This window comes from Girardinichthys multiradiatus, chromosome 4 (genome assembly GCF_021462225.1).
Source record: "Girardinichthys multiradiatus isolate DD_20200921_A chromosome 4, DD_fGirMul_XY1, whole genome shotgun sequence".
In the NCBI taxonomy this organism is placed as follows: Eukaryota; Metazoa; Chordata; class Actinopteri; order Cyprinodontiformes; family Goodeidae; genus Girardinichthys; species Girardinichthys multiradiatus.
The window spans coordinates 24,541,420-24,565,734 of NC_061797.1; the positions used below are offsets into that span (position 1 = coordinate 24,541,420).

Consider the following 24,315-nt stretch of genomic DNA (forward strand, 5'->3'; position numbering starts at 1 on the left):
AGCAGATAGCAAATATCCAGTCTGACTCAATCACCATTGATCTTTTAACACAGAGGTCAATCTATTAACACTTGCCTTAGTAATGTGGAGTCCCTATTAATTCATCTTTTAAACAAAAGACCATCTAATAATCATTTGATGTCATAGTTCTACAGGGGGAGGTGATAAATAAAAATGTAATGGTGCAACCAAAAGACCCTGTGGCTAGTTGCTGAGAGAGGAGGGAGTAGTGGCAGAGGCAGAGAGCTATAAAGAAGACAAAGGAGGACGTTCGAGTAGAAGAAAGAGGAGGAGAGAAATGTGAGACAGCGATTTCTAAAAAAGGTTAAATAAGACTTCCCAGTTTAAAATATAAAACCAGAAGCTCAGTAGCAAGGGTTCATTTTCAACGCAGGTAAGAAGAAATCAATTCTACTTCATTTGATGTGTTCTGATTATTCTGATGTGTAGGTTGAAATGTGCAGAGAAGTCAGATTATCACCATGTAGAAATAAAATGCAAAAAGAGACCCGTTGTAGTAAAATCAAAGTAAACTATTATAAGATGAACATCTTTTGTAATAAGAATTATGTACATTTGATAAATCACAGGCTTTAGGCATGTTAGAAACGAACATTTGTGTCGTGGTTTTTGATTTCCACCTATATGTTTCATATTTAAGTATTTGTTCTTCTAAAAATCCACTGTCATATATTAGACATAAAGAAGCTGCAACATGGTTGTTCATGTCCAGCTTTTCCTCCTTTTAAACCAGTCCTTATGTGTTTGTGTGTGGGTGTTTGGGTTGTGTAGCCAGAGTTTCGACAGTGGATGCAGATTGAGTTTGAGTGTTCCCCTGATAAATGGTGATGGCTAACACAGATGTGTAATCTGAGAGCAGAGCTCTGTCCATCCAGGTTTCTTCACTTTAAAACCTCAAAGAAAAGAAGCATACTACATGTCCTTACGCCAACATTTTGTTTTATTTGCAGATACAAACTATTGTTTTCATAACTGTATTAAAGTTTACCACCAGATCCATGTTTTAGTGTCATTTTATAATCTGCTTCGCTCTTTTATAGAGATGTACAATTTGTGCTGAACATTCAGGACTTGGAACATATTTTAACTTGATCATTCCACCAGGTGTTTTTGCTGCTGAAGACTTTCTTTTTCGTGGACTTACTGTAGAGAAACGCATACCAGAGGAGAAGGTTCTGAGGGTGCAGTGTGGCGGCAGAGTGTGAAAATGTCACAGAGGCATCTTCTCATCTTTCTGGGAATCACTGCGGCCACTGTTCTGACAGTTCAAGGTGGGACTCTTGAAATCTGTTTTATTTTGTCTCTCCTATTCCTAGGTAAATGCATTTTTTTCAATCTGGATACACAGTACTGTGCAAATGTTCAGTGACCTGGCACTTTCTTTAAAATTTGTACTGTTTCAAAGCAGCTTTTATTAATGTCTCTTCAGCCTTTCTGAAGGTTTTTCTTTGGACTCATTTTCTGTTCTGCGTTTTTTCCTGAATACGCATGTGGTCATACTGTGCAGGGTCTGCTTCAAAAGATAGAAATTGGTGGACAGAAAAGAAGTGTTTGGTCTAAAGAAAGAAATGTATCTACAGCAGATGAAAATTTTCTAGAACTCAGGAATTTTACAAACAAAAACATCATGGATAGACAAAGTGCCCTCAAGATCCTATTTAACAGTTATCTCTTATGTGTTGACATAAAACTGGTGCACTGGTTGTGTTTAGGTCTTAGGCTTAAATGATTCACAGCTCAGAGTTAAATGGGTTGACAAACAAAAACGCATTCCTTTGAAAATTGTCATTGGACTGAAAATAAGTTTAAAAAAAAGAAACCAATGTCCAAAGAAAATAGAACTTCAAGAAAGCTTGGAAAATCATTGATCAAGACCACTTTACAGTCTGGCCGCATAGAAGCAGAATATATACAATATATATATATATATATATATATATATATATATATATATATATATATATATATATATATATATATATAATATTTATATTTACCAATTAATACAGCCACTTAAATATGTATTTAAAATTCTGTTCATTCTTATGAGACAAAATTGACTAGTCTTATATCTATCAATAATCAGTCAGAAGGATAAATTGTTCTCCTTCATCAGGGAGCCTCTTGTTGCATAATTTAGAAAGGAATAAATTAGATTTGTTTCTAATTTACATTTAAAATATACTTCTTTCACAATACTGAGAATTCAATTGAAAATGAACATAACATGAAGAAACATTAAACTAACATTACAAAAAGAAAAACTTCAAAGGAAGTGAAAATAAACATTCATAATACTGTCAGCTGATTAAAAATCTAACCTTATCATAGAAACCTGACCTATCTTCAAAGGAAATATTTTGGAAGAAATCTGAGGAAAAAGGTCTAATTGAGCTACCTTCAGTCCATCAGTTTCTAGCATCAGAACCACCAGAGAGTCTGGAGAGGCTGATTATTTTTTGGAACCAACTTGCTATTTTCTCTCTGGTGCCTTCAGGTGCCATTCACTCTGCTGGGGGAAGTCAGCTTCAACAGCAGTTCCATCTGCCCTCAAAGGTCACTCCAAAAATGCAGCCACTGAAGCCTGGAACAATCCTTGGAGGTCTCAGTGGGTTCTCCTTCTGGATTTAGAACTGAGTTAAAGTTAAAGTACAAAAATCTTGCTGGATAAGTAGGTTCTCTATTACAGAAAGCAAAATAAAATGACGTTTGCTGGAATTTTAAAGATAAGGCAGAGAAACAAAAATGGACTTGGAACAAAACAACTGGAAACAAATCTTAAACTAGTTGGTCAGGGTTAATATATTTCATTGGGCTTCTACTTGGTGTCGTGTGTTTTTTGTCTCAGACATTTTCTCAGGCTCAAGTATTAGTCACCTTATATGTCATCAAGGTCTGAAAACTCCACCAGAAAAACAGTTCAGCAAAACATTTGCCACACCGCATTAGAAAGTCATTGATAAAAATTAGTCTTACAATTTTTTTTCAAACCCTGATATTTAAGTTTTCAAGCAGAGACAGTTCAATGATTTTCTGCAGCACTAGTGGCCTTCATTTGTCTCAGTTTTCCGACTGTAAGCCGACAGGAAAGAGGTGGAGAGAGGGGGAGGACATGCAGCAAAGGTCACCTGGACCTGAAGTTGTACCCGCAATGGGCTGCATTGAAGACTGAAGCCTCTGAGTATGGGTAGTCCCTTTTACACTTGCGCCACCAGCGCGGAAAAACCCAAAAGTACATTAAAATAATAAAATGCCTATTTAAAATAAATACTGTAACTAATCATAAATTAACTACATATCATTTCAAAAGCTTACTAAGTTCGAACCAAGCGCAAGGTAATCTTTCACAGTAAGAAATACTTTACATGTACTGACTTGCATTTAAATAAACAGTTTCAGTACCAGGGTTATGAAGTTCGCTTTTTTTGCAAATCTCCAGAGCATCATCTCCACATCATCACCATCTGATGACAAAATTCAGATCAATCTCAAATTATGATGAAGGTCATTTGCAAAAGTCTTGCCTAGATCAGTGAAATGTGCAAAAGGCTGGATTCCTAAAGTGATTTGTGTCACTCCAAGCATGTTAAAACAAAAATGAGCTATATGAGGTTAAGTTAATTTACTAAAATTGCCGTGTCTTACAAGTCCAAAAATGAAACAGTATATGAGTACAAAAGTGAGATATTTAAGATGAATTAAAATTCCAGTCAACCAAATTTTTTTAAATTTACTGTAAAAAGTTTAGAACCATTACATTACATTATTAAGAGACTTAATCTAATGAGTAAGGAATAAGAAAGCAAGGTCACTGACCAAGGAGGCAAAAAAACAAAAAAAACAAAGAGTAATAACCTGGCAATCAAAACTCCATTATAAAGTGGCCAGACAAAAGCTTTCTAGTTTTAGATGACAGGCATCTGGTAATCTGGTAATGGCAATTGAGGCACTCTCATGCCATCTATTTGTTTGATTTTTAGTGTTATGACCTATGTGTTTCTCTAAAGCCAGTCCGGGAACAAAAGAATAAACAAGGAAAACATGCAACCTCGACAAAGAAAGACCCCAGCTCTGATTCAAAGCCACTATCTGATTTTCCAGAAACTTTGCCGACCACATCATTAAGTAGAAGTAAGATTCTCCCATCCCCAATCTAATATATTCCTGTAATAGTATTTTTTTTGCTGCAAAATTAAAAATATTAATTTCTTCTGTCTGCTTATTTCTATTAATTTTAGTTTATTTACCCATAGCAAAGTTTCCCAGTAAGTAAGTTAATTCCCAGAACATCTTAAAGCTTTCAATCTTAGATGTTTCTTTATTAAAGATCATTCCAAATTTCTTATGATCACAGTAGAAGATGTGTACATGTCTCAAATCAGTTTTATTTAACATCAACAGATGTAACCATTGGGCAAATATACTGCCTTCTAAACCAGTGATTCCCAACCAGGGGTACTCGTACCCTTAGTGGTACGTGAGCACATTGCAGGGGGGTACATGGAAAGATTTAATATATTATTTCCAAGATGATGGGTAAATATCATCAGTTAGTAGGGATGATTCTTGGATGTGTGATGCTTTATTATGATGCAGGTGCAAAATACACCTGGTTTTTATCAACCAAAGAGCAAAAAAGGCACAATAAAACAACTACATGTGGGAAAGGCTAGAGCAGTGGTGTCATTGCTGTTCACCTGCACAACGCTCTGCTATTGGAAAAGAGAGAGAGAGAAAAGTAACAGCTGTTTCCACTCTGCTTCCAAATCTATCAAAGCTTATTATTGACAAGCAATCTTAGGTGTCTCATTAAAGCTCAGTTAAATGATGAAAACAAAGTGAAACTGATATAGTGAGCCTGAACATTATTTTTGTTAAGTGCTCTGTTCCTGAATTTTTAAGTTAAAATGTGTTTATTGAGGACTCATTCAAAAGAGTTCCAGTTTTTGTTATAACAAAGGTAGGATCATTATTCATGCTGATTTTGTATTTATTTAGATTACTTATTCACTTTTACGGCAACAGAGTCATCATATGAGTTTGAGAGTTTAATTTGAAACTAATTAAATGCCTAAGGAATTAAATGTTCAAGTTCAGGAGATTAAATAAAATGATTTTCATTTCAGTAATCATTTCATAAGCAGTTGTTGTACATTCTATTTTTGCTAACACGTTTGACTGCGAGGCTACCCATGGTATAACAAAATGGCTCAGGGGGTACACAAGTCAAAAAAGGTTTGAAACCACAGTTCTAAACAGCACATAAGTTACGCCATGTTATTATTTATTTAAGAAAAGGGTTACAAACTGTTTACCAAATAATAAAACTCGTTTGATTTGCTTGGCATGTTCAACTTTGAGTACCACAATAAAAACAGACATTTAGGAGATTATTGTTGTGTTAAAAGCTTGTTGAACATATAGAAGACGAGTAGAAGAGAAGCCAGTGTTGCTGCTTATAAATCTGGGAAGGGTTAATAAAGCAGGTGAGAACAATCATTCATAAGTGGAAAACATTTAATGCAGCTACGACTTTTCCCAGAAGTGGAATTCCCCAGAACGTTCACCCTGAGTTCAGTCCATGGAGTAGTCAAAGAAAATAACCAAAAACCAAACTGGTATGGTTTTAACTCTACAGGCCTCATTTAGCACACTGAATGGTGACTTCATGCGAGTACAGTGTGGGAAATTCTTAATAAGCAGGGTTTGTTTGAAAGAATAGCTAATAGGTCTTTACTCTAAAAAAAGTTATAGTTTTCCTTTGTATCCCTAATTATTTTATATATGACTGAAACCAAATTGCTGAAGCTTAACCCAAACTGTTTTTGCAACCCAAGCATCCGAAACACAGCAGAAAAGGAAAAGAAACAATCTATTAAAATAGTCCAGTCAAAGTTAAGACCTCAATCTGTCTGAAAGGATTTGGTGGAAACTTAAGAGAGTTGTGCAGAAACAAATAGGAAGATACCTCACTGCACCAGTAAAGACCTCCTGCAAAGGTCAACTGCAGCTGGAAATGCAGTGAAAGTGGCCAGTATCAATTTGATTCAGTTTTTTTTAAAAGCACCAGTTCACAACACATGTCGTCTCTACATGAACTCTGTTAACACGTCTAATGGTTTCCATTTCTTTAAACCAGTGTTTCACATAGAGCAGTAAAGTATACAGTATGTTTGTGAACATGTTCAATTTCAGTTTTAAGAAAAAACATTATTGTCAGCTTACTGCAATTACAGCTTGCCACCAGAACAATTAGCATATCCCATTGTTTTATGACTTGCAACTAGAATGTTCCCAACTATGGTGTGACGTCATTCCCAGCTTTGATGGTTACAGGAGCTTTCTTTGGTAGAAGTTTGAAGTAGGCTGAGTTCACACTGCCAGCCGATGCAGCCTAAATCCGACTTTTTTCCCCACATCCAGCAGTCAAAACGGCCCAGTTCTGATCTTTTTATCTCCAGAAAAATCTGAATTCTGACACTTTCATATGTGGTACTAAATCAAATACGTCGTTTTCAAAACATCCGCAGTCTAAACGGTCATGTCACATTTTACTCAATGTTTACGTCAATGTCCTGACTCCAACTATACATCCACACTGACTTCTCTGCAGAAGTAGCAGCCTCGCTCCACAAAAGGCCAATAGTAATAGTTGTGCTCTCTTTTTCTTACCTTTTTTCATCTTATGATGTGGTCATAATTTTGTCAGCTTCCATTGATCAACAATCTAATAATGACACAGAGATGACAACATCCATAATTACTCAGTAAACAGGGTACTGCTGTGTGACGTCTACATTCTCCATCTGAGAATTCCTATTTCAGCACAAAATCGGAATTGAGCATCAATTCCTGCAGTGTCAACACAGCCATAGTTTCCCCTTTATTGTTAAAAGACAGCCCCTTTTTAGCATTTACACATTTTTGTATGTTGTCAACACAACAACAAGTCATTACTAGTCAGGTAAAGCTGGGACAGGCGCCTTTGTAGCCTGTACAGCTAATTCTGAGGCTGGTAGGCCTGGCACATTAGTTGCCTCTCTTCCATCCTTCCTCACCGCAGCAGTACATTGTCTTTGTGAGTCTTGACGTAACATAGAGGCGTGTATCATGTGGCACAAGCTAACACCTTTAATCTTTGTGACTAATTAACATTAAATGCCACTTTCAAACAGTAAACCTGTGTTTGTTCAACAACTCGTGACAGAAAGGGATTAATCACTCAAATGCATTTATATGTTGTAGGATCATGGAGAGGAGACAACAAAGAGTCTAATCCTGCTGTCTACCACTCTGATGGTGTGTTAATTCAAATACAATTTAAAGATGAAGCTTTAAACTTTTTTTTGGTTTGATATATTGCTAAACTATGGTAGATAAGCTAAACATTTATCTTTCTTTCAATAAACTCCACATGTCCAGACAACTACGAGTGGACCACATGGTTCAACGTTGACCACCCAGGAGGCCGAGGAGACTATGAGCAGCTGAACGCCATTCGCTTCTACTACCGTACCAGAGTGTGTGAGACTCCACGGGCAGTTGAAGCTAGAACCACAGAATGGGTCCCAGCCCGTGAAACTGGGGAGATGGTACACGCAGACCCAACTGTAGGTTTCTGGTGTCTCAATGAAGAGCAAAGTCCTGGACGCAACTGCTCTAACTACGCAGTTCGTTTTCTCTGTCTAAAAGGTTTGGACACTTGAAAACAAGTTTTTCTAATATTGTTACTTTGTTGTTTATTTGCTTTTACCTATAACATGCCTCAAAATAATATCTGATGTGTCTTTCAGAACAATAGCTGTAGTGTAAATTTGTAATTTTATTTTACCAGAGATGGGAATGAACATTCAGGGAACCTGGGGTCCATGGTCCAACTGGAGCCCATGTCCTGCACTCTGTGGTCAAGTGGGAGTACAACTGCGCTATCGAAGCTGCCAGCCTCAATCGCTAACTTGCAATGGGCCTAAAATAGAAGGGAAACCATGCAATGGCCCTGAATGCATGAAGACAGGTAAGCTAAGCTTGGTTGAGATACACAGACTACCCTGCAGATGTGTTCAGTTGGACATAATCTATTGTGAAAGGAGCTGACGTTTGTGTTTGTTCTGCTTTCTAGATTGTTATCTGCACTGTGTGATGGGGAGAGTAAATGCTGACTGTGATGCTTGCATGTGTGAAGAGCACATCCTTTTGGGTTCTGTGCGAAGTGCTGGTGGTCTGACTGCTAAGGGGACAGCCATCCTTCACTCAGGCAAACTCCTTACCCTCACAGACCACAACGGGCATTTCCGAATCCCTGGAATCTGCCCCGATGGCAACACAACCTTGACATTCAGGCTGCTGGGTCATGCTACTCGTGATGTCATTGTGCCCGTCACCAATGAGCGGACCTCGGTTCTCAGTGTGCAGCTGAAAAGAGCAGGTACGTATTGTGCCTAATTTGAAAAATCCAAAACCACTTACAGTTGAAACCAGATATGTACATACACTGTATAAAAGAAAAAAAAATTCTCACTTTTGACATTAAATCAGACTAAACATTTACATGTTTTTGGCTACTTAGGATTACTTTTTGTATTTGCTAAATACCAGAGTAATGAGAGAAGCATTGTGTTTTGCTTTTTTTTTTTTATTTAAAGGTTACATACACTATTCTTATTTCTTAGAAAATTTGACATTGTAGAACACCTGCGGATGTATTATAAGGCAACAACTCAAACACACTACTTGCTTGTGTGTTATCATGGAAAAATCAAAAGAAATCAGCAAAGAAAAAAAAAAAAAAGCCTTGTTACGGTTCCTTCTGAATCTGTTAAGACTGTCTTTATCCATATGGAAAAAAAGTTATGTATGGAGATGGATTGGCCATAAAGATCACTGTTAGGTTTGAAGGAAAAAGGCTGAAACTTACAAGCCTGAGAACCCCATCCAAAAAGTGAAGTACATGCATGGCAGGAACATGTGTGGATGTTTTGCTGCAGAAAGGATAGGTGCACTTCACAAAATAGATGGCAATACTATGAGGAAATATTGAAGCTATGTCTCAGGATATTGATCACTAAGATAAAGCTTGGGCACAAATGGGACTTCCAAATGGGCAGTGACCCTAAGCTTACAGCCACATTATTTACAAAATGGCTTAAAGACAACAACCCCTAATGTGGCTCAATCCCACAGAAAATATGTGGGTAGAGCTGACAAATTCGAGGCGATCTACAAACCTGACTCAGATCTGTCAGGGGAAAAAGGCAAACATTCCGGCAAACTAATGTTAGAAGAGTGCAAAATGATGCCATAAAGAGTCTGTTTTTAAAAGTAAATGTACCAAGTACAATAAAATATGTGTACACTTGAAAGTGGGAAAAATGAAAATAGTCTCATAAAAAATTATCTTACTCATTATTCTGGCAATTACAATTACTTTTGTTAATCCCAATAAATCTAAAACAAGAACTGTTTAGTTTTCTGTCAGACAATAAGAAAAAAAGGTTGCATGTTAATATATTGTTGTAACTGTATATATTGCTGCTGAATGTAACTTTATTTTTTGTTAGAAAAACTTCATGTCTTGAGCAACCCTGAGAGTAAAGCCAGAAGAGAGGGACAAAGTGCTGCCTTCTGCTGCAAAGTAGCTGGAACACCACGGCCTGACAAGTATCAATGGTGATAGCTCAACTCATACACACAGCTCTAGTTTTTAGTACCCTGCCTTGAGGGGACAGGAGGAACTTTCTGAGGAACATATTTTTCATAGGTGTAGACACTACCAAAAAGGTGTAAGTAAGAGGATAGAATTGAAACTGAATAACACAAAAACAATAAACTGAATGTCCACTGGTTGTTTCTGTCTGCACACAAACTACTGTTAGCTCTGCAGCACAGCTTGCTGCTACAGGAAGCTCGAAATGTAAAACCTCCCACAAGCACTGTATATTCCTAAAATGTTTTTTACTCTAAAGTTAAACTTTTAGCATTTTTTTGAATTATTTTCTCATGTGTGTGAGCGAACAGGTTTCATAACAACATTCTCATGGAAATCCAGTCCGAGAGCATGCTAGTCCTGAAGGATTTACATCCAGAGCAAGCAGGAGAGTACTACTGCAGAGCAAGTGGGCCGTCCGGCGCTGTTAAGACCAAACCCGCCACTCTAAAAATCATAGGTGTGTTCTTAGAAAATTAACTGAACATGCATCAAAAGAATGTGTCTTATGATGTTAAAATAATGTTATCCATACATTTCAAATACAGGTAGACACCAGCATTCATGCAACCCCAAGCCTGAATCTCACCTCATTCGCCTTCCACATGACTGCTATCAAAACAGCACAAACTCCTTTTACTACAATGTGGGCAAGTGCCCCTCAAGTACATGTGCTGGGCAGCTGGACAATGCTATCAGGTGCAAGGACAACGTGGCGTACTGCTGCGGTGTGGCAAAGATGGAAGAGAGGCAGCTGACGTGCCAAGGCTACCACCTGCCCACCATGGTGGTGACGGAGTGTGGCTGTCAGAAATGTGTGGACACCAAGGCCGTTGTGTATGGTCGGGCTATTGCAGCAGACAATGGTGAGCCAATGAGGTTTGGCCACATCTTCATGAATGGAGTTAGAATTAGCCGCACAGGATACAAAGGCACCTTCTCTGTCCAGGTTCCCCCTGACACTGAAAGACTGGTGTTGACTTTTGTTGACAACATGCAGAAATTTGTCAACACCACAAAGGTGCTCCCATTTAACACTAAAGGGGGAGCTGTTTACCATGAAATCAAACTTCTACGGAAGAAAGCTCCTGTGACCATCAGCTCTTTAGAAACTAACACTCTAGATCTAGGGGAAGTAGAGGGCCAGGAAGCAATGGTCCAAATCCAGATTCCTCCTCATTCCTTCTATAAGGTGAACGGAGACGTCTTTACTGGTAATGTCAATGCAAGCATTACATTCTTAGACCCAAGAGATGTCTCCACCGCGGCTGCTGCTTCAAGTGACCTTCATTTTATAGGAGGTGAAGGCGATTTACTTCCACTGAGAACCTACGGCATGTTTTCAGTTGACTTCAGAGGTGAGGGAAATAATGAGCCTCTAAATGCAGGTGAGGTGAAGGTGTTCCTGGACTCTGCTCAGGTGACAATGTCAGAGCACCTCAGCAACATGAAGCTGTGGTCACTAAACCCTGAAACTGGCCTGTGGGAGGAGGAAGGAAGTCTGCAGCTAGAGAAGAAAAAGAGAGGCAAAAGGGAGGAGAGAACGTTTTTAATTGGAAACATGGAGATCAGAGAAAGGCGTCTGTTTAATCTGGATGTTCCTGAAAACCGTAGGTGTTATGTAAAAGTGAGAGCTTTCCGCAGTGAGCGTTTCATGCCCAGTGAGCAAGTAGAGGGAGTTCTGGTGAGTCTTATAAACATGGAACCAACAGCAGGCTACTCCACTAATCCACGTGCTTGGGGTCGTTTTGATAGCATTGTCACTGGCCCCAATGGAGCTTGTCTTCCAGCTTTCTGTGATGAACAAAAACCTGATGCCTATTCTGCATATGTGATGGCTAACCTCGGAGGGGAGGAACTGGAGGCTGTTGCTTCTGCTCCTAAACTTAATCCCAGCCTTGTTGGAGTGCCGCAGCCTTACCTGAGAAAACTCAACTACAGACGAACAGACCACGAGGATCCTAGAGTAAAGAAGACCGCTTTTAGTATCAATGTGGCAAAACCAAGTCCAAATACAGCTGAAGAATCCAATGGACCTGTGTATGCATTCGAAAAGCTGAAAGAATGTGAGGAGGCCCCATTTAGTGCAGCACACTTTAGGTTTTCAAGAGTTGAAGGAGACCGTTATGATTACAACACTGTGCCATTCAATGAAGATGACCCAATGAGCTGGACGGAGGATTACCTGAGTTGGTGGCCTAAACCCATGGAATACCGGGCCTGCTACATCAAGGTTAAAATCAGCAGTCCACATGAAATCAATGTAAGGTCTCGTAACATGGGTGGCACCCATCCAAAGACAGTAGGCCAGTTGTATGGTCTCAGAGACACTCGCAGCATTCGTGATATGGAACAGGCAAATGTTTCAGCAGTGTGTCTGGAGTTCAAGTGCAGCGGAATGCTGTATGATCAGGACCGTGTGGATCGTACCCTGGTGAAGGTGATTCCTCAAGGTAGCTGTAGGAGAGACCATGTGAACACAATGCTTCAAGACTATCTGGTGAACCACCTACCTCTAGCAGTCAACAATGACACCAATGAATTCACCATGGTGGCACCTCTTGACTCTCTGGGTCACAATTATGGAATCTACACAGAGACGGAACAGGATCCCCGCACAGCAAAAGAGATTGCGCTTGGGCGCTGCTTTGATGGCACTTCTGATGGCACATCTCGGGTAATGAAAACCAACGAGGGCGTGGCGCTAAGTTTCACTTGTGGGGACCGTGAAGTGACACGACAGAGTGTCTTTCAAGCTATGCAGAGCTCTCAAAGTCAGATAGTAACAAGCGTTGTGAGAGGAGACAACAGGAAAACCAGACGCCGACAGAGGGCCAACACACTGCGCAGGAGCAGTAAACGTAGCACCAGAAACCTTACAGGGAGGGATCCACAAGGCAGAAGATAAGTAACTCCAAAGTTCATGGCTCTACAAATAGACTCAGCAAAGAGCTACAACGAGGTCTGGAAATAACGGGACACTGAAGCAGCTTTTGAGGTTTAAACGATTTACCAAAACATATTCAAGTTGCAGTTATACTTTATAATTAACCTGGTGCAGAATTTTACAACTAAATTTTCAGCATTAGTGTATCGACATCCAAATTGGACTAGTGACTTAGGTATTATAGGTTTTTAATTATGTATAGCCCCCTTTCTCAGGAGCCCACATGTACCTGAACAAATATGCATAAAATAAATAAAGTTTACATTTGAATACAATGCCTGAAGTATGAAACATTTGACCAACTAATCTATGTCCTTCTTGATGGTTAATCAGCACTTTACTGTAGTGACACCAGTGGATCTTTTTGAAGCAGCCAATGAAATACAGCTTCATCAGGCTGCAAATGGGATATTTACCAGTTTACATTTTTTGTACTCCGCTCTGTGCAGCAATGCACTTTGCTAAATCAGACCGGACAATACAGGGGTTGGACAATGAAACTGAAACAGCTGTCATTTTAGTGTGGGAGGTTTCATGGCTAAATTGGACCATCCTGGTAGCCAGTCTTCATTGATTGCACATTGCACCAGTAAGAGCAGAGTGTGAAGGTTCAATTAGCAGGGTAAGAGCACAATTTTGCTCAAAATATTGAAATGCACACAACATTATGGGTGACATACCAGAGTTCAAAAGAGGACAAATTGTTGGTGCACATCTTGCTGGCGCATCTGTGACCAAGACAGCAAGTCTTTGTGATGTATCAAGAGCCACGGTATCCAGGGTAATGTCAGCATACCACCAAGAAGGATGGACCACATCCAACAGGATTAACTGTGGACACAAGAGGAAGCTGTCTGAAAGGGATGTTCAGGTGCTAACCCGGATTGTATCCAAAAAACATAAAACCATGGCTGCCCAAATCACGGCAGAATTAAATGTGCTCCTCAACTCTCCTGTTTCCACCAGAACTGTCCGTCAGGAGCTCCACAGGGTCAATATACACGGCCGGGCTGCTATTGCCAAACCTTTGGTCACTTATGCCAATGCCAAACGTCAATTTCAATGGTGCAAGGAGCGCAAATCTTGGGCTGTGGACAATGTGAAACATGTATTGTTCTCTGATGAGTCCACCTTTACTGTTTTCCCCACATCCGGGAGAGTTATGGTGTGGAGAAGCCCCAAAGAAGCGTACCACCCAGACTGTTGCATGCCCAGAGTGAAGCATGGTGGTGGATCATTGATGGTTTGGGCTGCTATATCATGACATTCCCTTGGCCCAATACTTGTGCTAGATGGGCGCATCACTGCCAAGGACTACCGAACCATTCTTGAGGACCATGTGCATCCAATGGTTCAAACATTGTATCCTGAAGGCGGTGCCGTGTATCAGGATGACAATGCACCAATACACACAGCAAGACTGGTAAAAGATGGGTTTGATGAACATGAAAGTGAAGTTGAACATCTCCCATGGCCTGCACAGTCACCAGATCTAAATATTATTGAGCCACTTTGGGCTGTTTTGGAGGAGCGAGTCAGGAAGCGTTTTCCTCCACTAGTATCACGTAGTGACCTGGCCACTATCCTGCAAGAAGAATGGCTTAAAATCCCTCTGACCACTGTGCAGGACTTGTATATGTCATTCCCAAGACGAATTGACGCTGTATTGGCTGCAAAAGGAGGCCCTACACCATACTAATAAATTATTGTGGTCTAAAACCAGGTGTTTCAGTTTCATTGTCCAACCCCTGTACATCTCTGAGTGACCCTATAGTATTTTAAATCATGCATGTGCAAACAACTCTTTACGCTCCACTACTGATTTCCAAAACTCCATGAAGCACAATCAAGATATCCCAAAGAATCCCAATAATGTTTTTGTGTCCCTGTTATTTTAGTTTCTTCTAACCCAAGAGAGCTATTCAAGGACTCACCCAACTGGGAAGGTCCAATCTGACAATCATCAATTTTAAACTTAAGTGATAGTTTGGATTTTATGGTTGTTTGCAGAACATTTGAGCAGTCAGTGTTGTACCTGCAGTAGATGACAGTTTTAATGATCAGAGATAAGTTAAATTGTTCAGCCTGGTGGCAAATTTAAGTTTTTGTCATCTGAAAATCCCATATCTCAAAAATGTTACAGTATACAAACTCTGTTTTACCTTAGGTAGTTATTAGAAGTCAATGAATATATATGCAGTTTTTAGGTTACAAAATTCAGTACAATACACTCATAAAACCCTTGTAGCATATATGTTTCTTACAGCCTTGCAGAGTAACAATTTAAAGCAGTGTTGGTGTAGATTCTCAGTCATCCAAGACATGACGATCCTAAATACTTAAATAGAAAGCAACTTGATTCTTTTCTTATTCAGTTCTGGAGAACTGATGCAACAGTTTTCCAATAGAAAACATCTAAGTGGTTCAAGCTAATTAAGAATTTCTTCCTTTTTACTCTGTTTTAGTATTCCCTCAGTTACAGGTTGGCCCACTTCTTCCTTTTTTAGGAATTGTTTCCAGCAAAACATAACTTGAACGGACCACAACAGGCCATATATATCCACATACTTTTATGCAAATAAACATTCAAAGCAAAAGTGCTCGTGGTGTCAAGGTTTCTAAAACAGCTTTTGCATGGTTGGATATGAGTTGTCAGAAATTTGATTTTGGGTTGACGCTAGACTAGCAGTTACCATTTATTCAGAGATCATTCAGCCACCTGCTATAATTGAGTAACAGCTGATTACTCTACACTATACCTTTTCAATTTGGGTTTGCAAATCATGGTGAACTTAATAAATACTGATATGTCCATCCCTATGCAAATGTTTCCCTTTGCATAGATGTTTTTCAGAATACTGTAAAATATCCTGCATTCATCAACCACTGCTATCATCTAAGTAAATCTACAAAGATTTTACTACAAATCCATAATAGTGGTTTAGAAAGGTAACCACAGGACCAGTTCTTGGTTTAAGCATCAGAAAGCTGGTTTACCCTATGCTGGGGCCCATCCCTGCAGTAAGTTGTAATTAAAAAAAATCTACTAAATCAATTACGATGCCTAAAGAATATAAAATAACTAATCTTTCGTAAACCAATTAACTATTAAAGATATTGTTTACTCATCCTGAGAATGTGTCCTTGCCAGATTGCCTCACATTGCGTCTGTAATACAGATTAATAAAACCTGATCAGTAAATCTACTCTTCAGCACCATTTTAAATTCTTGAGGAAAAAAGTCAGTTTCAAACAGCCCACTTACTGAACTGAAACTTTATTTTTGTGCCTTGTATCATGTTGATTTACAGCTCTCAAAGAATCACTAAAATATTTAATCTCATAAAATGCACCCTTTTTTATATCCAGGATTTACAGAGTGGGTTTTATTGTTATTGTTGTACATATTTGACAGCCTTTGGCAACACATGATGAAAATCTAACTTGTTTTGCAGCCACGCTTGAGATCCTTGATTGGCTTTGTAACACTGTTGAGCGCGTTTAACAACCTCAGTCGGACCAAAGGTACCCTGGGTATGAGTTTACTAATCCCTGGTGTATCCAGCTTGGCTAGTCTTATTTTTTTAGCTTATTGAATGAATGCTTTGGTAACCTGGACAGTCCTGCTGACAAGTTCTTTAATCTACACTTTCATACCTAACAGCACGGTAGTAACGTTAAGTGCAAATAACATTATTGTTGACGTCAGATTTTTCTAATCTGTGAATAATGGATATTTTTGTTTTCAGGTTCCTTTCATTTGCTTTAAGAAGGACGAACACACAATTTGCTCTGTTGACCAGTCATTTATTAAATTAGATGTTTAAAAAACAGATATAATTTCTTCAAAATTGCATGTATCGAATTGTCTGTAAGATTGGAACTGGTCTTTAGCTAGAAAAGAAAAAGGAGAAAGACGCCCCTTTCCACTAACTGAAGCCCATATGAAGACATGGGGGTGAAGTCCATTAGCCTCTGCTCCTCATCACACTTGATACAAGCCTGCAGAAGCAACAATAAGAGACCAGTTGCAGCACGTTAACTCCACTTGCCTGATCTGTAGGTTTTCTGCATTAGTAAATCTCAAATTAGTTATGTTTCTGTCATGCAAAAGAAAATATCTTTCAAGCATCATTTGCTCCATATTTTCAAGGATATCCCAGATGTGTATCAAGAGAATGGCTGTGAGGTTTTAAAGTCACATTTATTATACTCTATCCCTTTTATCTTACATTGAATGTCATGTGCACTCTGTAAAATTACAACTACTCGTATGTTGAGCCTCTCTCAAATAACCCACAAAGCAACTGTTCCAGAGACAAAGATGTATAATGAACTGAATAATTGTTCTGCATTTGGCAACCCAAGAGATATTAACTATATACATGTATCCTGTAAAAGACCTACCACACTTCAGTGCGATCTATAATACATGACATTCTGGTTGAGGAATTTGCATAGAACCTTGTTTCTATGTCACTTTACTTACAACTGCCATACTGTATCTGTCATTAACAGGAGCAACATTGATTTAAAAAATAAAAGAGCCCTGCAAAATTCAGACAGCAGCAGTTACAGATGTATTCTTCTATGAAGCTGGGTCACGGACACCACATCATTGTGTGCGAGTCGAGGCTGAATGAGACTGAAAAGGCCGTTCTGTACGTTAAGAGTGCTGAAGACTGGATGCTCCCAGGTATAGTCCCTCTGGTAACTGAAGCAAAATGAAAGGGGCGGCACATAGTTCAGATTTCCCAGGATGGCACTGGACAGCATGGGAAGGTACAGCTATACTTCTGAGGGCTAGGAAGGAAGGGAGGAAAGTAGTAATGAAGCCTATGTCACATGAAGTCCTCGTAGTCCTGGGCATAACCACCGTCAAACTCTGCATAGTCAAGGTCGTCTCTCATCTGTGCTTTCAGTCCACCTCCGGGTACCACGCCTTTCTTCTTTTTCTTTCCTTTGTTTTGCTGAAAAAGAAAAGGCAAACCTCGTAAAATGATATGAAACATTTACAGAAAACCATCTGATTAGTGCTTTAATATTAAGCAAACTATGAAAGCATCATAAACAATATAAAACTTTTGATTTTGTGTTGAAAGCAAACAATATACCATATATTTCCATTACTATACAAACATACTACCATACTGGAGTAGATTTACAGCGCCCCCTACTGCCTATAAAGCTTTATTCAAGTGCAAAAGAAACAATATGGCAACCTACTTTTTCTTGTTTCTGTTTTTCACTAAGCAGAACTGTAAGGGAACTGCTGATTTTCTTCAAATCATCTACTTCCACTGCAAGAGAGAGAGAGAACTGTTAGTCAAGATTAATAGATTTTGAAAAAGAAATGATATTCGTTTAATGATACTGTTGGGAAATACTGGCAAAGTTGTTTTCTTACATGAAATACAAAGTTCCCGAAACAATGAATCCAAGAAACTCGAATAATGGACTGATTTTTCAAACTGAGTTATCTTTTCTTTCAGCAATTTTTCAAATTCTGTGAATTCTTCTTTGGAAGATGGACACATGGCATCAATCCCTGTGACGGTACTAACACCTAGAAAAAACAACAAGGTTTTAGAATGCAAAGATTAAAAGCATTATTACAGTAGTTCTGCTTTGCACTGACATGTAGGTCTTGTCAAAAGGTACATATTGAATGATCCATTATCTAGTAGATGCTAATATCCAACAGGATTTTAACTTCCTGAGCTCAAGTCACCCTTACAAAGAATCAGAAAGCAGTAAAAAAAAAAAAAAGTCCCAAATATCAGATCATCTCTTACCAAAAGCATCTTTTGCTAGCTCCAAGTCTGCATCTTCCTGTAGTTTCTTGACTCTTAGCTTCTCTGCTAGTTGTTCCTCTGGACTAAGTTCTTCTGGCTGGAATAACACAAATCTTTATTTAAAAAGGACAATAAAGTGTTTTGGGAATCAACTGTAAAACAGCTAAAGTGATTTAGTGCTTACTTTCTCATCCATCTCCTTTTTCAGTTCTTCTTGTTTCTTCCTTAACTGATTTTCCTTCTCTTTAATCTTTTCAGTCAGTTTTTTCTTTTCAGAAACCTTTGTCTCTGGAAAAACAACATTGAATACTTTGACATTTAGTTTTGAAAACGAAAGGTTTTATTAAAAGAGGTGAAAGATAATGTGTAACAATCGGGCAATATTTAAAACCTTACCTGTCTTCTTGATCTCTACTTTTTTCTCCTCCTCTTCATCTTCATCATCCCAGTTATCCTGTGAACAAATTAAGTTGCAATCGTATGATACATAAAGTTGTGTGGGGGGTTTTCTTCAAGATTGCAACTTTAATGACAAAATGCATCTTTTCAAAAAAAAAAAAAAAACTGAACTTTGACAAGAAAATTAATTTTCAGAAGGAACAAAAGTATTTTAACTCAAATGGAAAAACACATAAAAAAAAATACAGTTAAAAAGATTCTGACACATCAATGAACTTCGTTTTGAAAAAGGTTCTAATGACTTTCTTGATAAAATCATTGCCGTAAATTCAACAACTTAATGTTTTCAGAACAGCTCCTTCGGGACAAGGACGTTCTCTCATACCAAGTTGTTCATGTGTTTTCAAGAAAAGGGCCGTTTCTTTGTTGGATCAATGCTAAATATTAGAATAACGGTAGAAAAATGAGACAAATGACATAACCCTGATTGAAACTAATTCTGTTAGCGGTCTCCTCCGCTTAGATTTTAATTTTCACTGTGAAAAGTGCACACATATATGCATAATATGGAAGATATAATAAAAGTTAATGTTTTGAAAATAATAGATTACATTTGAATGTAATGACTTAAATTAAATTTGGATTAAAGGATTGGATTTTATTTATTTTATCACATTAGGCGTCTGATTATGACATCACTATTTTGTACCACTTTACATTTCAAACGTCTGAACTTCATCCTTAAATTTCTGTTTTAATCATAAATGAATAAACAGTATAAGTGCTTCACTTTTTTGTCATGCCTTTCATACATTGAACTCACACCTTAGAGTTGAAATCTTTGTTTACTTTTTATTTTCTGTCATTCAACCAATACAAAAGCTTCTATGTAGCAAAAATACAGTAAAACCTCTTTAAAATGGTGCATAGACTAATGAAATAAATTACATTAATTATAGATTGACTGATGATGTAAGGGTAGTCCTAGTTTAAAGATATGCTGACCTATGAATTGAATGAACTTTACTGCCAACATTGTCATTAAGCCTTTAACACCGAACGGTGACACATTTAGACAAGCTTGAATTACTGTAACTGTGTATGGAGTTAAATTTGTCTCAATATTATTCAAACAAAAAACTAATCTCAATCAAAAAAAACTAATCTCAATCAAAAAATATTAAGTTGTGATCAAAACTTTCAGTTTTTTCTCACAAAGAGAAAAGAGTAAATAAATAAATAAATAAAGTTATTTGCAAAACATAAACTTTTATTTGCGCATGTCAAAAATCTTTGGTTACGAGTCTCGCTTTTTTGGTTTTGACGCTCTCTGTTTTTGGTTGAACTCAACGAATTTTGAGTTCTGGAAACATGAACATCCTGGGCGGGGCCTAAAGACGAACGCTGTAAGACGTTTCCCTATTGGTTAGCGCTGACTAAAGCAGCAGACTCTGATCCCCTCCACCTCTGAACTTCTGCTCGAACTGCAGGGCTTGCAGCGTCGCTTCAGTGAGGAGACATCAAATGTACAGAAGAAAACTGCGGTCACGCCAGCCGACACTAGCTCTCTCTTAAAGATTAGCTTACCGCATACAAGGTGCATTACGGTAATGGAGCAGAAAGGACACTGATCCTGGCAACGGTTGAGAAAATAAGAGGAAAACAGAAAAGTAACCTTCAGAACATTTATATTAATTACATTTTTACAACTTTCACATTCATGTTTTATGTAAAAGAATAAATATTTTATATTTTACTGTACAGTTTTGGAGAAATATCTTGTCAAAATACCTCAAATGCTCAACCATTATATGCATTTGTCCCACTTTCAGGAATTTATTTCTCCAAAACCATGAGAGGTGACAACACAATCTCTTCAATTATATTAGAGGGTCATCTATATTATAACCAGAATTAGTATTTCATAATTTCACTGTAGGTTTCTGGAGAAATACACAACTACCACAAGTGTAGTATATATAATGCACCTTGTATGCGTGACGCTAATCTTTAAGAGAAAGCTAGTGTCAGCTGGCAAGACCGCGTATTTCTGACTGTCGGCTCACTTGACCGCAGTTTTCTTCTGTACATTTGATGTCTCCTCACTGAAGCGACGCTGCAAGACCTGCAGTTCGAGCAGAAGTTCAGAGATGGAGGGGATCAGCATCTGCTGCTTTAGTCAGCGCTAACCAATAAGGAAACGTCTTACAGTGTTCGTCTTTAGGCCCCGCCCAGGATGTTCATGTTTCCAGAACTCAAAATTCGTTGAGTTCAACCAAAAACAGAGAGCGTCAAAACCAAAAAAGCGAGACTCGTAACCAAAGATTTTTGACATGCGCAAATAAAAGTTTATGTTTTGCAAATAACTTTATTTATTTATTTATTTACTCTTTTCTCTTTGTGAGAAAAAACTGAAAGTTTTGATCGCAACTTAATATTTTTTGATTGAGATTAGTTTTTTGATTGATTGAATAATATTGAGACAAATTTAACTCCATAACTGTGCAACAGTTTGTGCAATCTGAAAAACGCCAACAGTTTCTGAAAACGAAATCTGACGAGTTGCACTACACAGTCAACATGTGGTAGAGGTGTGCATTGTATCCTATGGTTTATTGCAAAAAAGGTCTCATGATACGAATTTTTAATTATTGTGACAATGATCATTTCCAATTCTGAAAACTCCAAAAAACTGTCTGTATTGCTGGGATTGTTTCTTTCACTATTTTCTCCAGTTTGTTCCATAAAAGCATCAATAAATAACAAGGAATTCAATAATATGATTAAATGCAGTTAAAATCACAGCTGTACAGCTGCCTAAAAAAGGCTGAAAAGAAGTATTAGTGTTTAATCGTCACGTTCATCGTTACTCCAATAGTACCACAATATATCGTGTCTTTTCCACAACTTTCAGTTTCGCTGGTCAGGAGGAACAAAGAGGTCTCCATTTGCTCTGTGAGGACACCATGCACGACTGGCAAAGTACTGGTGATAGCTCACAACGAAAGATCTCTGTTCCCAGGCTGACTGAATGAATTATGTTCACTGGAAAAATAAATGATGGTCTACCATTATCTGGTTGTCATTACTGTGACAAACTTGTATGCCATCCTACAAGATCTATGTGCTAGCATGCAGCAGAAGCCTATGATATGTCAGCCTGTCCGGGGGTTGCTACACACCTCCTTGGAGTTTAAAATGAACCTAAGATGACCCAAGGTAGTAAACACGTACCTGTCCTCACCAGCAGTGTACACACTAAAGCTCAGACAGCCATTATTTTGTGATATGATGCAAACTGTGCAACCAGAGCGCTGCATGGTAGTGTGAGGACTGTCATTTGGGCCTGTGTTTGCAGCCAGACAGGAACCGTCAGTACCACCAGGACTTTGAAATGTGAAGAGACGGTGTCTACAGCCACATAGGAGAAAACGGCAGAAAAAGGAACACCTGTACCTCTTTTTTTTTTATTTTGGCCTGTTTTTGCACATTGAAACCCAAATAATCCTTTATGTTTCTGCATATGTTCACTAGTGTTCAAACTTAATATTTTAAATACATCATTCATATACATCTGCAGTGTTTATTTTTTCCTAAAATAAAATTGTGTTTTGCTTCACTTATAACTGTTAATACACTCTTTTACCACAGAGCAAATTGGAAATAACTGCCTCATATTGAAAGTTCAATGTCTTCTGGAAAAATTGGTTAATCCATTAATTCGGGGGACATTTGCTGTTAAAATAGGCACACAAAAAAAGACCAGACGGACGTTTTGAGGCTTAGGTGTTAAAGGGCTAACAGGTTGTATAACCTGAGAAGCCTATGTGTGCATGCAGCTGTTGGTCCATAACGAAATAACATGATACTGATGAAAAAATGCTTGATCTTGAACATAGCCTAATGTGGCTGATAAGTTAAAATGAGGCTTAGTGACAGGTTTTGACTTTGTTTAAGTGTGCCATTATATTATTACACCACCTTCTCTTCTCTAGACCTAGAAAACACTACAAGCTAGTAAAAGACAGCCTAGAAACCCTGACGCCATATGTGACGGACAACAATTAAAAGCGGACTGCCAGCTCTTTCCTATCGTTAACTGTGTGAAGTTTCTGGAGAGAAAACAAGTCAACATTACTCTACGGCCCTGTGCCTCTGCAACTTAGAGGTTTTTATTGTTATGAAATATAAACGCTCCCTGTAGTTTTGTAAAGTTTTGGCCTAGGCTCTTGCTTCAGTTGAGTCATCAGCCCACTGGGGATGATTTCTACTGAGGCTAGACTTGGCTAGCAAGCTAGCGACGCCGCATGCTGAACATGACTCAAGCTGAAGGAATTTAAATTGAACCGGACACTTTCCAAAACATATTTAATGTAGATATCGTTGTCAAAACAAGAAACCCTTGCTACCTCTCGTTAAACATGTCCAAAACACGGTATAACTCAGACTGTCAGACATTAAAGTTTACTTTTAAAAGCAAGCGGACTTAAAAGTAAGCATGCTAGGAGCTAATTGGCCCGACAGCTAGCTAGGCTATAGAAATTTTTTTCCGAGAACTTCGTCATTAAAAAGGTAATCCCACGCAAAAAAAAATGCCATTTTTGATAAAAGGCGGTCGGTTGACACGTCAACGTGAAATGCATGAACTAAATTTTAACCCGAACGATGGCCTCTAGCTAGCCGGTGTCTGTTAAGAGCCACACGAGTTAGCCGTCAGCTAGCATAGAGCTAACCCGAGGTTAGGGTTGACAGGGAGAAAGAAGCCGCGCTGAAGCATGGCGTAACAGATAGAAAGATATTTTCATCGTTAAATTGCCCCGGAATTCCACAGCAAATGGCCCCCTAATCCAACCTGACAAATGCAGCGGCACCCAAAACTATCTGTAAAGTGCGAGTTATGTTATATTACCCTAACATCTTCATCTTCGTCCTCGCCTTCCCATTTGTCCAGCCCTGCCGCCTTTTTAATCGGCTCCTCCGGCTCGAAGTTGTCAGCGTCTGTAAAACAAACAACATAATATTCGTCAGGCCAATCCACATCTAACGACTGACTTCTACAATAGCAGACAGTTAGGCTGTTGAAACAAAGTCTGCTACAAGCGGATGATGTGCATATAGCTCTCCTTCCTAAGTTAGTTTCTCACCCCAGTCCGCCATGTCGGTTGTGTTTGACAGGCTCGCAGTAAAGCCAGCGCTGCAGAAACGGCTCCCACGTTCTGGACGTCACTCCCGGATTATCTCCCGTCACCACTTCCCCAGTGGGCTACCCTCCACCACCTCCAACAACTAACAGGGAGCTGGTAGAATAACATGAAATCCATCCCGCTTGGTCAGATTACTGAAAAATAAAAAATAAAAATTATGGAAGCGTTATAACTTACTTAAAATGTCTGGGTTTCTTCTAGATATGAGAACAAAAACGACATAAAACATAAATAAAGACTGGTTTC

At 38.6% G+C, this 24,315-nt stretch overlaps 2 protein-coding genes across 3 annotated transcripts; one reads left to right on the plus strand and one right to left on the minus strand.

Annotated features, from left to right (window-relative positions):
* Window positions 1-241: 241 nt before the first annotated feature.
* On the plus strand, window positions 242-12,946 carry LOC124867638 (cartilage intermediate layer protein, nucleotide pyrophosphohydrolase). Of its 2 annotated transcripts, none has more exons than XM_047364186.1 (9): window positions 242-394; window positions 1,126-1,292; window positions 7,267-7,320; window positions 7,444-7,713; window positions 7,856-8,035; window positions 8,141-8,446; window positions 9,579-9,687; window positions 10,036-10,184; window positions 10,273-12,946. In XM_047364186.1, the coding sequence occupies exons 2-9, from the start codon at window positions 1,229-1,231 to the stop codon at window positions 12,630-12,632; spliced, it is 3,492 nt and encodes a 1,163-aa protein (XP_047220142.1). In that variant the 5' UTR covers window positions 242-394; window positions 1,126-1,228; the 3' UTR covers window positions 12,633-12,946. The 2 variants fall into 2 exon arrangements, with proteins under 2 accessions (XP_047220142.1, XP_047220143.1); XM_047364187.1 differs by having other exon boundaries at window positions 248-394; window positions 1,171-1,292.
* Window positions 12,947-16,461: 3,515 nt separating this feature from the next.
* Window positions 16,462-24,162, minus strand: eif3jb (eukaryotic translation initiation factor 3, subunit Jb). Its single transcript, XM_047363968.1, has 8 exons — window positions 24,010-24,162; window positions 23,775-23,863; window positions 18,863-18,920; window positions 18,651-18,754; window positions 18,467-18,563; window positions 18,079-18,237; window positions 17,898-17,971; window positions 16,462-17,641 (listed from the first exon to the last, which is right to left on the minus strand). The coding sequence occupies exons 1-8, from the start codon at window positions 24,020-24,022 to the stop codon at window positions 17,513-17,515; spliced, it is 723 nt and encodes a 240-aa protein (XP_047219924.1). The 5' UTR covers window positions 24,023-24,162; the 3' UTR covers window positions 16,462-17,512.
* Between the last annotated feature and the right edge of the window lie 153 nt (window positions 24,163-24,315).

Excerpts from the sequence above, each read along its gene's own strand:
- eif3jb (XM_047363968.1), bottom strand. Across the intron at positions 18,564-18,650 it reads AAAAGGAGATGGATGAGAAA|CCAGAAGAACTTAGTCCAGA; the intron begins GTAAGCACTAAA and ends GTGTTATTCCAG. Across the intron at positions 17,972-18,078 it reads TCGGGAACTTTGTATTTCAT|TGGAAGTAGATGATTTGAAG; the intron begins GTAAGAAAACAA and ends TCTCTCTTGCAG.
- LOC124867638 (XM_047364186.1), top strand. The coding sequence starts at position 1,229 with ATGTCACAGAGGCATCTTCTCATCTTTCTGGGAATCACTGCGGCCACT. Across the intron at positions 1,293-7,266 it reads CACTGTTCTGACAGTTCAAG|GATCATGGAGAGGAGACAAC; the intron begins GTGGGACTCTTG and ends TATATGTTGTAG. Across the intron at positions 9,688-10,035 it reads CGGCCTGACAAGTATCAATG|GTTTCATAACAACATTCTCA; the intron begins GTGATAGCTCAA and ends GTGAGCGAACAG.